This window comes from Diabrotica undecimpunctata, chromosome 1 (assembly GCF_040954645.1).
Source record: "Diabrotica undecimpunctata isolate CICGRU chromosome 1, icDiaUnde3, whole genome shotgun sequence".
Taxonomy (NCBI): Eukaryota; Metazoa; Arthropoda; class Insecta; order Coleoptera; family Chrysomelidae; genus Diabrotica; species Diabrotica undecimpunctata.
Genome location: NC_092803.1, coordinates 164704602 through 164718590, shown reverse-complemented (window position 1 = coordinate 164718590; position 13989 = coordinate 164704602). Strand labels below are relative to the sequence as shown.

Here is a 13989-nt window from a genome sequence, read left to right as displayed (position 1 = left end):
GTATCTGAGCATGATGCTGTAATAAATGTTTTATTTATATGAGAATAGAGGTTGTGTGTTAGCTTATTTATAGGGTTTATAGGTATAGGGCCTTTATAGAAAGGTTATTCAATTCTCTTTCCAGTGTTATAAACATACATAATTATTTATACAGGGCTGCCAAAAATATTTAATGAATTGAATGAAATGATTAAGAACAAAACTAAAGTCTCTGGAAATTGCCATAGCTCAATGTAATTATCATATAATCATTTTGGTGGAAACTTGGTTAACTTGTGAATATGGCGATGCAGAATTAGGACTTATTGGTTATAACGTGTTTAGAAATGATCGTAATCCTGCTTCTACAGGAAAAACTAGGGGTGGAGGTGTGCTGATTGCTGTTAAAAATGACATAAGTGCGCAGAAAGTGATAATCCCTGATTGTGAAGTAGAACAAATTTTTGTATCACTGAAAGTTAATAATAAGTGCATAGTTTTGGGTGGAGGTTATATCCCTCCTGCATCCGACCTAAATGTATACATGTTGCTCTGCAGTTCAGTTGAACATGTGATGGAGAAGTGTGAAAACTTGTTACTGTGTGGTGATTATAATTTGCCAAATGCTTCCTGGAGTAATGACAACTTTGGATTAAATGTTGAATGCCCTGAGGACTATCCTGCTGTGTATTTGGCTATTTCTTTTGGTTATTTTAATATGTTTCAAATAAACAATTTACCTAATAGTCGTAATGTCTTTCTAGATTTAGTATTTACTAATTTAAATATTGTTGATGTAGTTATTCCACTTGATTCACTAGTTGATAATAGTATCCACCATTCACCTATAATTGTAGAATTAACTGGTTTTGAAAAGCATGATCAACTGAACTACGAGGAATTTTATTATGATTTTAAAAATACAAATTACATTGGACAAAATGATTACTTTGCAAATTTAAATTGGGACTTACTTTTATCAGATGATGTAAATTACAGCTTAGCAGTATTTTATGATTTTATGTTTATAGGTTTTGACTTCTTTGTTCCGATCAAATAATTTAAAACAAGTTCGTTTCCGATTTGGTTTAATGGTAAATTAAGGAAGTTGATATATTTAAAAAAGAAAATACATAAGCAGTATAAATTATTTGGTAGAAGGGATGATTATTTAAGATTTTCTCAGTTAAGAAATGAATGTAAACAAGTCTCCTCTCAATGTTATAGTAACTATTTGAATAATATTGAGAATGGGATTCTATCTAATCCTCGACATTTTTGGAAGTATATCAATAATAAACGTAAAAGTTATAATCTGCCATCTAATATGTTCTACGGTGATAGTACAAGTGATAATGCTCAAGACGTAGTTAATCTATTTGGTAAGGTTTTCTCAACTACATATTCTAATTCTAAAATTAATCAGACCCCAATTTTTAACTATCAGCAGAGTGTAAATGTGAATAATTATAGTATTGAGGTCTCTGACATAATTGATAGTGTTTTAAAGATGCCTTGGAAATTATCGCTTGGACCAGATTGTTTGCCAGCTTATGTTCTCAAGCATTGCATTTTTACTCTTGTAAAACCTATCTGCTACTTATTTAATTCCTCATTGAGTACCGGCATCTTTCCTGATCTTTGGAAGACTAGTTATTTAACACCAATTTTCAAATCTGGTAATAAAAACGATGTTGAAAATTATTGAGCGGTTTGTAACCAATCTGTATTACCTAAACTTTTTGAGTGTCTTGTAAATAACTTTTTGACAGGGAATTGTAAAGATTTAATTGATGTTGGACAACATGGCTTTTCTAAAGGTAAGTCTACATGCACGAACTTAATATTGTATACGAATTTTATAGCTAATTCAGTGGAACAGAAGGGTCAGGTTGACGCTATCTACACAGACTTCTCAAAAGCCTTCGATAGAGTTAACCATGATCTGCTTATTGCTAAATTAAATGGCTTTGGAGGTAAAATAATTGAGTGGATAGGTAGTTATATATCTGGTAGATGTCAGTATGTTAAATATGGAAATTGTTTATCTCAACGAGTATCTGTAACCTCAGGAGTTCCTCAGGGGTCTCATATCGGACCTCTCTTATTTAATATATTTGTTAATGATATATCCTCAGTGATTAAAAATAGTAAATTTCTAATGTTTGCTGATGACCTTAAAATATTTCGAACAGTTAATGACCTAGTTGATGCCTCTTTGTTACAGAATGACATTAAAAGCTTAGCTAGTTGGTGTGAGGTAAACATGCTATACTTAAATATACAAAAATGTTTTAAAATTACTTTTGGAAGAACAAGAGAGTTTGTAAATTATGATTATTGTATAAATAATGTACCTTTAGAGGCACGTCATAATATTAAAGATTTAGGTATAAATTTTGATTCTAAACTAACTTTTAAATATCACATTAACGAAACTTCAGCTAAAGCTTTAAAAATGTTGGGATTTATTCTTAGAAACTGTAATCAGTTTTCAGTACAAACTTTAAAAATGTTATACTGTAGTTTAGTTCGATCAGTTTTGGAGTATGGTTCTCTCATTTGGTCTTCTTCATATAACAGTGACATCTACAGTATCGAGAGAGTTCAAAATAAATTCTTGAGGGTATGTGCTTACAAAATTGGTTTTATTAGACATCAATACACATATGATATACTGTCAATACTAAATATCTCATCACTACATGATAGAAGATGTCAAGCGGATTTATGTTTCCTGTTTAAAATTATAAATGGATATGTTCAAGATCCAGAGTTACTAAGTTTAATAAATTTTAATGTTAATACTAGAAGAACTCATAACACTGAGATTTTCAACATTCCATTCCACACTACGAATTATGGCCAAAATGAACCCATTACAAGAATTTTACGAACTGCCAATGAGCACAGCAATAGTTTAGAGTTATTTGGAATATCTACAGCAACATTTAAGAAATCATTTGAGAGATTTTGAGCATTATTTAATAACTTAAGCTACTACTTTAATTGAATTTTGTTTGATTTTAATTTTGGTTTGTTTTTTATTAACGCAACCTATATATAAGCTTTGTAAAGGTTGACTTCATATTTCTGTAAAAATGGTATATCCGTTAATTAAATAAATAAATAAAATAAATTCATTTACACTTATTTACTGAAAATATAAAATCTTAAATGTTTAATTAGTCAAATACATGGTTTGGTATGCAATGCCTTTTTTAACCTATTTGCTGATATTTTTGTTTACAAATAGTGTCTAGTGAAATTAATAATAAAACATTGTTCATGATTTCCGTGTTTTTGTCTCCTATGGTTATGTGGTGCAGACGAAACATCCTGTTTAATTGTTTACACTCATGTATTTCATTTTCATTTCATTAATCATTCTTAGATAAGTCTTAAGTTAGCTGCTTTAGCAAACATCATGCCAGATAGAGGGGGCTAATTCATACAGAACGAAGATGTACATACGAACATACAGTTCTACATGTGGTCTATAAGGGTGGTAAGCGCATTTAGGACAACCTCAACAATTGCTAAACAAGTGATGGTAGGAGTTGTACTAACCCAGTTAATTGTAAAGGAGAGGGTGACTATATGTATAATAGAGAATAATGTATAATAAGAGAAGGGGGATATATAAAGAAGATCAAGGAAAAAAGCAGAAAAAATAGTGTGAGACAGTGGAAGGGAGAGAGTGGCCTTAACAAAAAACTAAAGAAAATTGAATGAGGTTACTTATCCCCAACATAGAGCCCTGCAAATTTAGACACACTAATTTTTATTTCTCACAATGTTTGAGGTGCCATGGTCTTTCAGGATCTATACTTATAAAATTGGAAAGACAAATGACAATCAACCTTTGGTGCATAATGTGTGGCATGGAGGATCAAACCAAACATTGCCTTTTTGCATGTAGTCAATTAGGCCAGGAAAGGGTATAGCTGGTAAAAAAAAAAATAGGAAGGATAATACCAGAAAACACATTAAAGAAATCCATACCTATCAAAGAATAGTTTAACAGTAAGGACTATTACAGAAATTATAAAAATAAAAAAGGTAAAGTAGATTATGAGAGGATGCTACAAAATACGCTAAACTAAAAGAATAAAAGAAACTCAACAAATAGGAAAGAGACTAAAGCAACATACACTACGTGTGAAGTACCTAAAGTCACACACTACCATAGAGTAAAAGTATAGCTGCTAAGGTAAGCAAGAGCATCACCTCTTAAAAAAGTCTTAACTGTTTTTGTGTTTTCATATGTTCTGCTTCTGGCTAGGACATCACCACTGTCAATAAATGTTAGTATTTTTACATGTTAAAGACATAGAATATATTTTAATAATATAAAAACAAATAGTGAACTAAAATATCCAATCTTTAAGTACCCATCACTAGATATTCCATAGACAGATGAGTTATGTGGAATCTACTGAAAATGATAGGGTACAGGAAATGCTAGGTAATGTGAATACAATATGTGGTGTTAGGACCTGTAAGTTTGACAGAATTCAGTTTTAGGGTACCTCTTTATTGGCTGATATGTTAGGATAGTAAATAAATCAATTTATTTTATAACACATCTTAATTACCTACCTGCCCAACAGCTCTTCTTACCATAGGGATCTGGTCAAATAGTTTCTCAGCAAGAGGTCCTACACTTTCATCTAGTGCTTTATAACTGCTATGCATAATAATTTCTCCAATTGATTTTATTGCTTCTATCCTTACTTTATATCTCTGATGAGAGAAACATGTTAGTACAGGTTTTACTAACGATTCAGCTTGTTTGTGGAAATCTTTAGGTAATGCAATGGAAAGATTTACTATTGTTTGGCAGCTAAGTTCTTTTATAGCCGGATACTTATCCTTAACGCTTTCTGCTAGTATAATAACAGAATCATTTAAAAAAGGAACAAGCTGGGCAGTATTAGCGTATTTTGCAATTATGGAATTTAAAAACTGAACTAGCTGAAGTCTAATTTCTTCAGATTCCTCTATAATCTCGACAGATCCCAATCTTTCAACTAGTATTGGAACTACATAAGTTAGGTAATAGTCATTTATTGGAAGTTTATCTATTAGAAAAACATTTAAAAAATGAATAGTTTGTTCACGGACGCTTTCGGCCTTATCTCTTAAGCCATTTATAACGTGTATATGTATATCAACAAATATAGTTTGCAATTCCTGGTTACTGAATACATTTTCTTTGCTACTTAAAAATGATTCTAAATCAATCAATGTTTGTTTTCTTTCTTTTCTGTTTTCACTTTGTAAACTTATACACATTTTTTTGATAGACGATATTTTTTCTTCATTATTTACTCCTTCAATGTTTTCCATGTTGTGGGAAATCAATTGAGATTTAATTTAGTGTTAAAATTATATGATTTAAATTTAAATCAGACATTTGTAAACAATTTGAAACTTTAATCGGCTGCTATGACAACTATTTTCTTCTTCTATTTTAATAAACATGAAACCCCTCAAATTTTAAAAAGACAAATTCCCCGAGTCCCCGACGAATTACCAGAGAACAACCGAACACATAATGTGTGTTCGATTATTCTATGGAATTACTTCAAACAAAACAAATAAGAAGATGAACATAACCTAATAATATCATTATTATTTTTATCTGATTTGAAATTTGAACTTAAAAATAAATTATGTATAGACTAATATTTAATAGATTTTTAAGGGCGGTTAAAATACCAAACAAGTAAGATTCTTCGTAGCCTTATTTTTCAATATTAATAATCTACATTTTTAGCATTAACAAAAGAAATATAAGTTGTGGTTCAAGATTTAATCAAGAATTTCCAAATGATCGCCCTGTTAAATTTTCTGCCAGTCCAGCTAGTCACTACAAAGCAGAGTCTAGTAGAACTGGCGTACATTACGAACCTAGGTTATGGTATGAACCTTATGTGATTATAGCAAGTCTGTCAGTTTTTTTAATTTATTTCTTAATTCTAAGAGAAGAAAATGATATAGATGCAGAATTGTCGCGATCTTTATATAGCCGGATTGAAGGATTAGAGGAATTTCAGCTTAGAGAATCATTGAAATACAATACAGAACATGGACTAGACACAACTGATATTCACAAAAGGCTTGCTGAAATTGAAATTGAAAAAAGAGAAAAAACAGCAACTTAACCTGAGTGTTAGGCTTTTAGCTATTGTAAATAATAGTATTTATAATCAATACATGATAAATAATAACCTGGTATTATTCATCAAATTATATTTACTTCTGTAGAAATCACAATAAACTTATATATTTTACTTGTACCAAACTTATAGGTAAAGTACTTGTTCTTGTATTCAAATTCTTATTGATTTTAGTTAATCATTTGCAGTTTACCACTATTTTGCTTATAATTACTGTTGAACTTAAAAAAAAATAATCTGATTGAGAAAAAATATAATTATGAACCTAGATAATAAGTCCACAGTCAAACGAAACCAACAACACACACAACCTAGATAACTAACATAAGTAATTATTTTATGATGATATCGGCAACCATTTATTTGCTCTATCTCAAAGAAAAAAATATACCACAACCTGTTCTCTTTTTCGTGGGTGGACATAGGTCCCATCTAGTGAAGCAAGTGGTATCATCCTGATTGCTCTTTTCCCCAACGCCACTCATATTCTCCAACCAGCTGATGATTCAATTTTTAAACCTTTAAAAACTGGTTGGCAGACAATGGCAAGAACATGGAAATTTGACAACTTATTTATTTGAAATCCAAAGGACAAATAAAATATACATTTGTAACCATTCGAGCACAGCTTTTAAAAAATATGCAACGGACATATATACAATACGCAACGGTTTTAGAAAATGTGGACTATTTCCTTTTGAAAAAAGTAATGTTGATTACACGAAATGTGTCTCCACTCGGAAAGCTGTAGATCCTAAAAATCTATCAGATATTAAGAACACAACTTTTACAAAAGAGAATATATTATTCGAACTTAAGAAAAAGTCCCACCACTTGAATTGAATCATTTCAGAACAAATTTTGACAATAAAGATGACTGGAAGGGAGACTTACAATTTAAGAAACTTTATGAGGTTTGGGCAGAATTTATGGATGAAGCTTTATTAGTAACAAATATACATAAACATATCACTGGGGAGGATGACTCTAATTTAACTCAAGGAAATGAAGAAATGCCAATATGGTTTTCAGTTTCAATAATGTCAACTTCAACTCCAATCAGTGAGCAGAAAGAAGAAACGGTAATTCTTCCAAATGAAGAACAGTCATAGAATGGCAACACCACTATTTTACAAGATAAAAGTACTAGTTTACTAAATGTTTTCGAGTTATTTCCTTCACTGAATAAATTAGAAAACGTTGCGCTGTATAAGAACAAAGAAGAGCAAGGATATGTGGTTAGCACTCCTTTCAAAAAATGTATAATAATATAAATTATATTATAAAAAATAATATAATATCTAACAGTGGTCCTTCAAAGTAATCACAAATTAAAGTAAAAAAGCCTGCAGTACAGAGAAAAGTAATATGCGAATCTAAATCTTCCGACGATGATGTATCTTACTGTGATGAAGATCTACAGTCCATCTAATTTACTTACCGTTGCACGTCATTATCATTGACAGAGATCGAAGTTGACATAGTTGCCAAAGTATAAAAAAATCCTGAATCCATTTTAAATCAAATAGGTCACATAATTATTGCAAAAGTGGATTATACAACAAAACAAATTAATATTTAATGTAAATAAATAGAAACAAAACAAGAGTTAAAAAATAATCTTGTTAAAAACAATTTGAGCCGCTTGTATGCGTCGTATAAAGATGTAAAATGGAATACTTAAACAAAAACAACACTTTTTTCATTACTTATTAACATTAGTCAACACCGCAACTGTCAAATAAGTGTTACCAATTTATGCCAAAATATCACCTTCGTTCGATTACAGTTACAGTGTGTTCCGAATAAATGTTGTTCATAAAAACGCTTTATAATGCATTTATACAAATTAAATGAAACATATTATTGTGTATTTCTTTAGGTTAACATTAATAAAAATCTGTAAATATTATTTCTACGCGTATATAATAAAATATGTCTAGTGGCTGTAATACCAGTGTACTCGGCAAAGTGATTCTAAAAAAGAACACACCTAACGCCTAAATATTTCGTGTTGGTATCATGTGACGTCACGTGTTATGAGGCGGATGACGTGCAACGGTAAGTAAATTAGATGAAGTATAGATGCGAATGATGTTGAAAATGATATAATCAAGAATATTCATTATGGAGATTTTGGTGTTATCAAATACAATGGAAACCTTTATCCAGGTAATATTCTATAAATATAATATATTTATTTTTCCGTCTCCTAGAGTTACAAGGTAATTATGTTTTAATGATCAAATTTTTCGTTTGTTATAGGAAAAGTAATAAAAGCTAACCAGGAAGGTGCAGAAGTTTCGTCAATGGAAAAAGCAGGCAATGACTGGAAATGGCCACAAAAAGAAGATATATTATTTTATTTGTATGAGGATACCTATTAAAAATATTATAATAAGGGAAACATTAGTTAAAAACAAATGGGGTTATTACTCAGTACCAGAACTATCTAATTTTCTTTAAAGTATGTTATACAATTTTTAAGTGAAACATTTTTTTGTGGGTAGGACATAAGTTGATTTTTAATATGTTTATTTTCAATGGTTGTTAAAAATTTCAGCAATATAAAGCAGCAAAAAGCAAATATAAAAGTATATTTGATAAAGTGTCCATTACTAAATTATCGAGTCTCCTACACTACGATTCAAAAGTACCTTCAAAAGGATTTTTAAAATGTGGCTTACGGAAGTCGTCATATCTACTAACTCGTTTTTTGGTAAAGCAATGCATATTTGTGCTTAAAGGAACATATACTCATAAAGGAGAAAAAAATAAAAAAACACAAAGCTAAGAATATTTCTTTATTCAATTTTAATGTTCCAAATAATATATTTTTTTAATATTTATTTTAATCCATATACAAAATTTTTAATCCAACGTTACATGTAATGCAAAATATTAAAAATTTAATATAAAAAAATAAAAAATATAAAATATTGCAATTATTAATTTTTTTTATATATTATCTTTAACCCTATACAAAAATCAAACACATGCCATAATTGGTTCTATGTAACTTTAAATAATTATTTCCAAATACTGCCTACCAATATCGCTAGTATGTTAACGAATATTAAAGATTTCAGGTTGTAATTATAATTGGCTGCACCTTTTTCATTCAAATAAACTGTGTTGCATCTATCTGTAGTACATGAACGACAAAATTTAATTGTTGATCTATTAGATGAGAGTTCTTCCACAAACAAATCACACACGTTGTCTATTTCTGCTGTTTTGTTAAAGCAACCTCTGTAGACTCCAGTCTTATTAGGATCTAAAAATAGAAATGTATAGTTTTCCTTACATTAAATATAAGTTAAATATGTACTATCTAATATTATATAGTGTTGGTCTGTATAATATACACGTAAATTGTGAATAATGCTATAAAAGATTTCAAGGAAACAGTAAAAAATTAAAAAGTAAATACTGAAAAAGTTGCACCGTTTATAAAAAAATAATTAAAAGCTGCAGTTGCTACTGAATTGTTTGGGCAAGCGAAAGAAAAAGAAACGTCAAAAGTTAACCTAGTTCAGAAAAAAAAAGAAAGCTGGAGGAACAACTAAACCGAAAAAAACTGTCGCCGTTGCCAAACGTTCAGCCACTGGCAAAAAGGCAACATTTGTAAAGAAAGTGATTAAAGATAAAAAAGCCGTATCAAAGACAGAAAAAACCTTGAGTTGAAATGAAATCAGCACCTATAATCGCGTCATCTTCATCCGCAGTTCCGACTGCCGCAGAGGTAAAGTAAAAACACCAACCAAAGCAAAGAAATCAAATAAAGCATTCCTCTTGCCCCCCCCCCAAAAAAAAACAAAGCACCTAAACCAAAGACCGCCAAGGGAAGCTCACCAAAAGCTACAAAAGCTGCTGCTCCCAAGAGGGAGTACTTCAACTAATATCTTCTAAAAATTAATAACAGTTTTATTTAACATGGGATTAGTAATTTATGAAGGAGCTCCGACAAAAACAGGAAACGCTATGTTAATAGGTGGAGAGCTGATACAGCAAATGTGTATCTGTGTAAAATTCTTGTAACATAGTGCGTGATAACTTTTGTTTTTCATTTAATTTCGTTTTTTGTAAGGCGATATCTTAATAATAAACTTATGTTTTTAACGGATTGATATTACCTCATGGCTCTTCTGTAATAATTTTTAAATAAAACTGATTATTTTGCCATCACTTGATTAAAAACACACAAACTGTTAACACACAATCATAATAGAGCTTGTATCTTAATACGTACTTCAATACAGATTATAATCTTTCGAAAAAATTTAACTCAACTGTCCAATTCTCAACTTAAATTAAACTACAAATCAATTTTGAAATCCCCAGTTCTAGTCAGATATTGGTAAAATTGTTTCACACCAATTTTCTAAAACTTTGTATACCAGCTCTCGGTCTATAAACTATGGTTAATGTTACATCCATCTATATAAAAAGCTAGGACGACAAGTCACACTGTGTGTCCTGTAGGGTAACTACGCCATCTAGGAAATAAATCGGAACTACCAACTGACATTTCAATCTACTAAGTCAATCATATTTTTTTCATTAATAATACCAATAATATTAATTACATATTAATATATTTAATAATACTGTTGTTTAATTTTTTCGCAAAATTGCCAAAAATATTTTTTCGCTGTAATTTTAAGATAATATTTAATAAACAAAATAATTTAAAACTTTATGTCAGCAAATTATACAAATCGTTCAATGTTATGACTCACTTATTGTTTCAACGTAAGACGAAATGCACACTGCCGTTCCATTTGCTGGTAATGGGCAGTTGGTAACGGGAACTTGGTTCTTTTCTGGATAAGCACATTCATCAGGTTTGTCTGGGTTATGATCGCAATTGTAACAGGCTATTGGTTCTTGAATTGCAAGCCCTAAAAAAAGTATTATTAAATATAAGGCGCTATAACGTAAGTATATATATATATATATATATATATATATATATATATATATATATATATATATATATATATATATTTATATATATTTAAAATATATTCAATGGTTGAATAGCAAAGGTTTTATCGGTCAATAATTGACAAATGAAAGTCGTCAACTACTTTATTGATTTATTCGAAACCGTTTCGCTTTTATTTTTAAAAGCATCATCAGTTCACTACAAATAAAAAAGATTTTAGAATATAAGTAAACAACCAACAGGGTTCATACTTACAAAAACAATTTGTAGGATTTTTTAGATGTTATGAAAACTCTACGATAACTTAACATTAAAATTTTAACAACTAAACGAGAGAAACGAAACAAAAAAATACAAGAAAAACTGTAAGAACACTATTGTTCATTTAATTTTAACCGATGGCTTCATTTGAATGTTGGTTTAAGCTTATTATTAATTAAAGTTACTTCAAATGTAAAAATAAAAATAACAATAAAAGAAACGTTAGAAGAATGATATTTCTTTGATACATTATTAAGGTTAGTTGATATTAAGGTGAATGTTGGCTATTTTGAATATTTATAAATTTTGTTCAATATATTACAATATATGTAACTTAACTGTACAGTGTCCATTTTATAATTTAAAGTGTTTTTTATTTTTGTTAATGTAATACATCTCAAGAAATAATCTACTTTTGTAGTTATCAGTCTGTGCCAAAATGTGAGCTTTGTAATAGTCTAGCATATGACCAGTGTTTTCATAGTGCTTAACTACTGCGCAAGTATTTTTTCCCAAGCGGCAATCACTTTTATGTTGTGTGATGCGTTGTTTTAGCCATTGTGATGTTTGGCCAATGTAGCTATTTTGACATCCTATAAATACCGTGTTTGCCCGAATTCTGGCACTACATTCTTAAAGTGATACGAGCCTCCACTGCTTTTAATATATATTAAAATAAAAATAAGAACAAATATATACTCTAACAAATTTAGTAATTTGTTAGAGTAGAATAATACGATAATGTATAAAATTTAGATTAAGATAATCACAAAAAACATTTTAGGGCTTTTAAAAATATCTTCGCCACGTGACTAGGACCTATGCTATGAAAAAATTTGATCATATATGATAATATTACAGATATAAGGTCTAGAAGAAGAATATTAACAATATTATTGCATTAAACTGAAATCTTAAGAAATAGTCATTCGACTTCACATGACGACATAGTGATGTAATTAGTATGACCTTACCTCTTCCCTAAAGGAAGTATTAAGGATTGAGGATTATGGACGGGAAGCTGATTTCTTTCTATATATTGTTAAATAAGTATTATTGTTTACACACATGCTGACTAATTAAGTTTTTTTTAATTTGATATTTAAAGTACACACTTATGCATGGTTTAAAAATAAAATAATCAAATTTTATATTATAGCAAAACAAAACTAAACAAAACACCAGAAATTCACAATTTGATGGTTACATATCTCCCTTAATATAGAAAGACTTACCCAGTGCAAAAAATCCAAATAAAATTATTGTCTCCAATAGGCTCGCCATTTTGATGATACTTACTTAAAGATGTATTTGTAAGATTGACGAAACGATCCAGTCAATTGATATCTTATCTGTTTTCAATGTAAATAGATACGATATTTTATTTAAACAATTGATAAATTTAGGGATTGGTATAATACCTATATATATAACTATATGTAACATAAGTATCTATGACATATATTTCCTACAACTATATGACACACATTTCCTACCATTAGAATACATTTTTTTTCGTATAAATCAAATAGCAAAGGAAAAGAAATATATTGTGTGGTATTCATAAATATACAGTGACTATATTTAGTATAGTAAAAGGCATTGTTGAAATGTGAATATGCTTAGTAAATTGTACATTATATACAGAGATAGAGCTAGAAACGCCAAACAAAACTTCAGTATATAATTTTGAGGTAGGTAGTAAGTAAGTTCACCTATCAGGGTTCCTTCATAATAAGCGACGAAATGGCACATCCATCTGAGGAAGTAAAACGAAAAAACTGGAAACGAACAAATGTAATTTTAGTCTAAACAAGAAGCTAAAAAACACAAATTTAAGACAAAAAACTAAACTAACAATATATAGAACACTCATCCTATTAGTGCTGACATACGGTTCAGAAACATAAACCATCTTCAAAACAGATGTAAATCGTCTGGCAGTGTTTGAAAGAAAGATAAGAAGAATAATGGACGCAACCTGCGAGAATGTTATTTGGTGAAAGCGATATAATTTCGGGCTGTACGAGAAGTATAAAGAAATACTAATTGGTAGGGATGTAATATATTTCATAAAGATAGCTGGGCTTAAATGGCTAGACATGTATCATGAGCAAATGAAAATTACCCACCCAGACGACCCCTATCTGGTACCGCTTCTTCTTCTTCTTCAAGTGCCATCTTCGTTCCGAAGGTTGGCGATCATCAGGGCTATACGTATTTTCGAAACTGCTGACCGAAACAATTCGTTGCTGCTACAGCTATACCATTCCCGTAGATTCTTTAGCCAGGAGTTTCGTCTTCTTCCTATGGACCTTTTTCCTGCTATTTTCCCTTGCATAATTATTCGAAGCAGTTCATATCTTTCGCCTCTTGTAATGTGTCCCAAGTATTGTAGTTTTCGTTTTTTGATCGTAAATATGACTTCCTTTTCTTTATTCATTCTTCTCAAGACCTCGACATTTGTGACTCTCTCGGTCCATGATATTCTCAGGATTCTGCGATACATCCACAGTTCAAATGCCTCTAATTTTTTGGTATCAATCTATTTCAACGTCCATGACCTCATTCCGTAGAACAGCACAGAAAGTACGTAACATCTCATCAGGCGAA

At 30.1% G+C, this 13989-nt stretch overlaps 3 protein-coding genes and 1 long non-coding RNA gene across 4 annotated transcripts in view; 2 read left to right on the top strand and 2 right to left on the bottom strand.

Moving 5' to 3' along the window:
• Dnaaf5 (Dynein axonemal assembly factor 5) overlaps window positions 1–5457 on the bottom strand; it is a 31146-nt gene extending 25689 nt beyond the window's left edge. Inside the window, exon 1 of the mRNA XM_072520419.1 lies at window positions 4582–5457. Coding sequence (XP_072376520.1) covers window positions 4582–5331 — 750 coding nt within the window. The 5' untranslated portion in view covers window positions 5332–5457. The remainder of the gene's footprint in view (window positions 1–4581) is intronic.
• Window positions 5458–5567: 110 nt separating this feature from the next.
• Window positions 5568–6215, top strand: LOC140441183 (uncharacterized). The gene is made up of 2 exons (XM_072531706.1): window positions 5568–5710; window positions 5762–6215. Exons 1-2 carry the CDS (start codon window positions 5658–5660, stop codon window positions 6147–6149), a joined length of 441 nt encoding a protein of 146 aa, XP_072387807.1. The 5' UTR covers window positions 5568–5657; the 3' UTR covers window positions 6150–6215.
• Window positions 6216–8118: 1903 nt separating this feature from the next.
• LOC140432499 (uncharacterized) lies at window positions 8119–9109 on the top strand. Its single transcript, XR_011949808.1, has 2 exons — window positions 8119–8336; window positions 8430–9109. It is a non-coding gene; the product is annotated as an uncharacterized lncRNA (long non-coding RNA).
• On the bottom strand, window positions 8954–12769 carry LOC140432498 (uncharacterized). The gene is made up of 3 exons (XM_072520418.1): window positions 12612–12769; window positions 10907–11068; window positions 8954–9441 (listed from the first exon to the last, which is right to left on the bottom strand). Exons 1-3 carry the CDS (start codon window positions 12658–12660, stop codon window positions 9194–9196), a joined length of 459 nt encoding a protein of 152 aa, XP_072376519.1. The 5' UTR covers window positions 12661–12769; the 3' UTR covers window positions 8954–9193.
• Between the last annotated feature and the right edge of the window lie 1220 nt (window positions 12770–13989).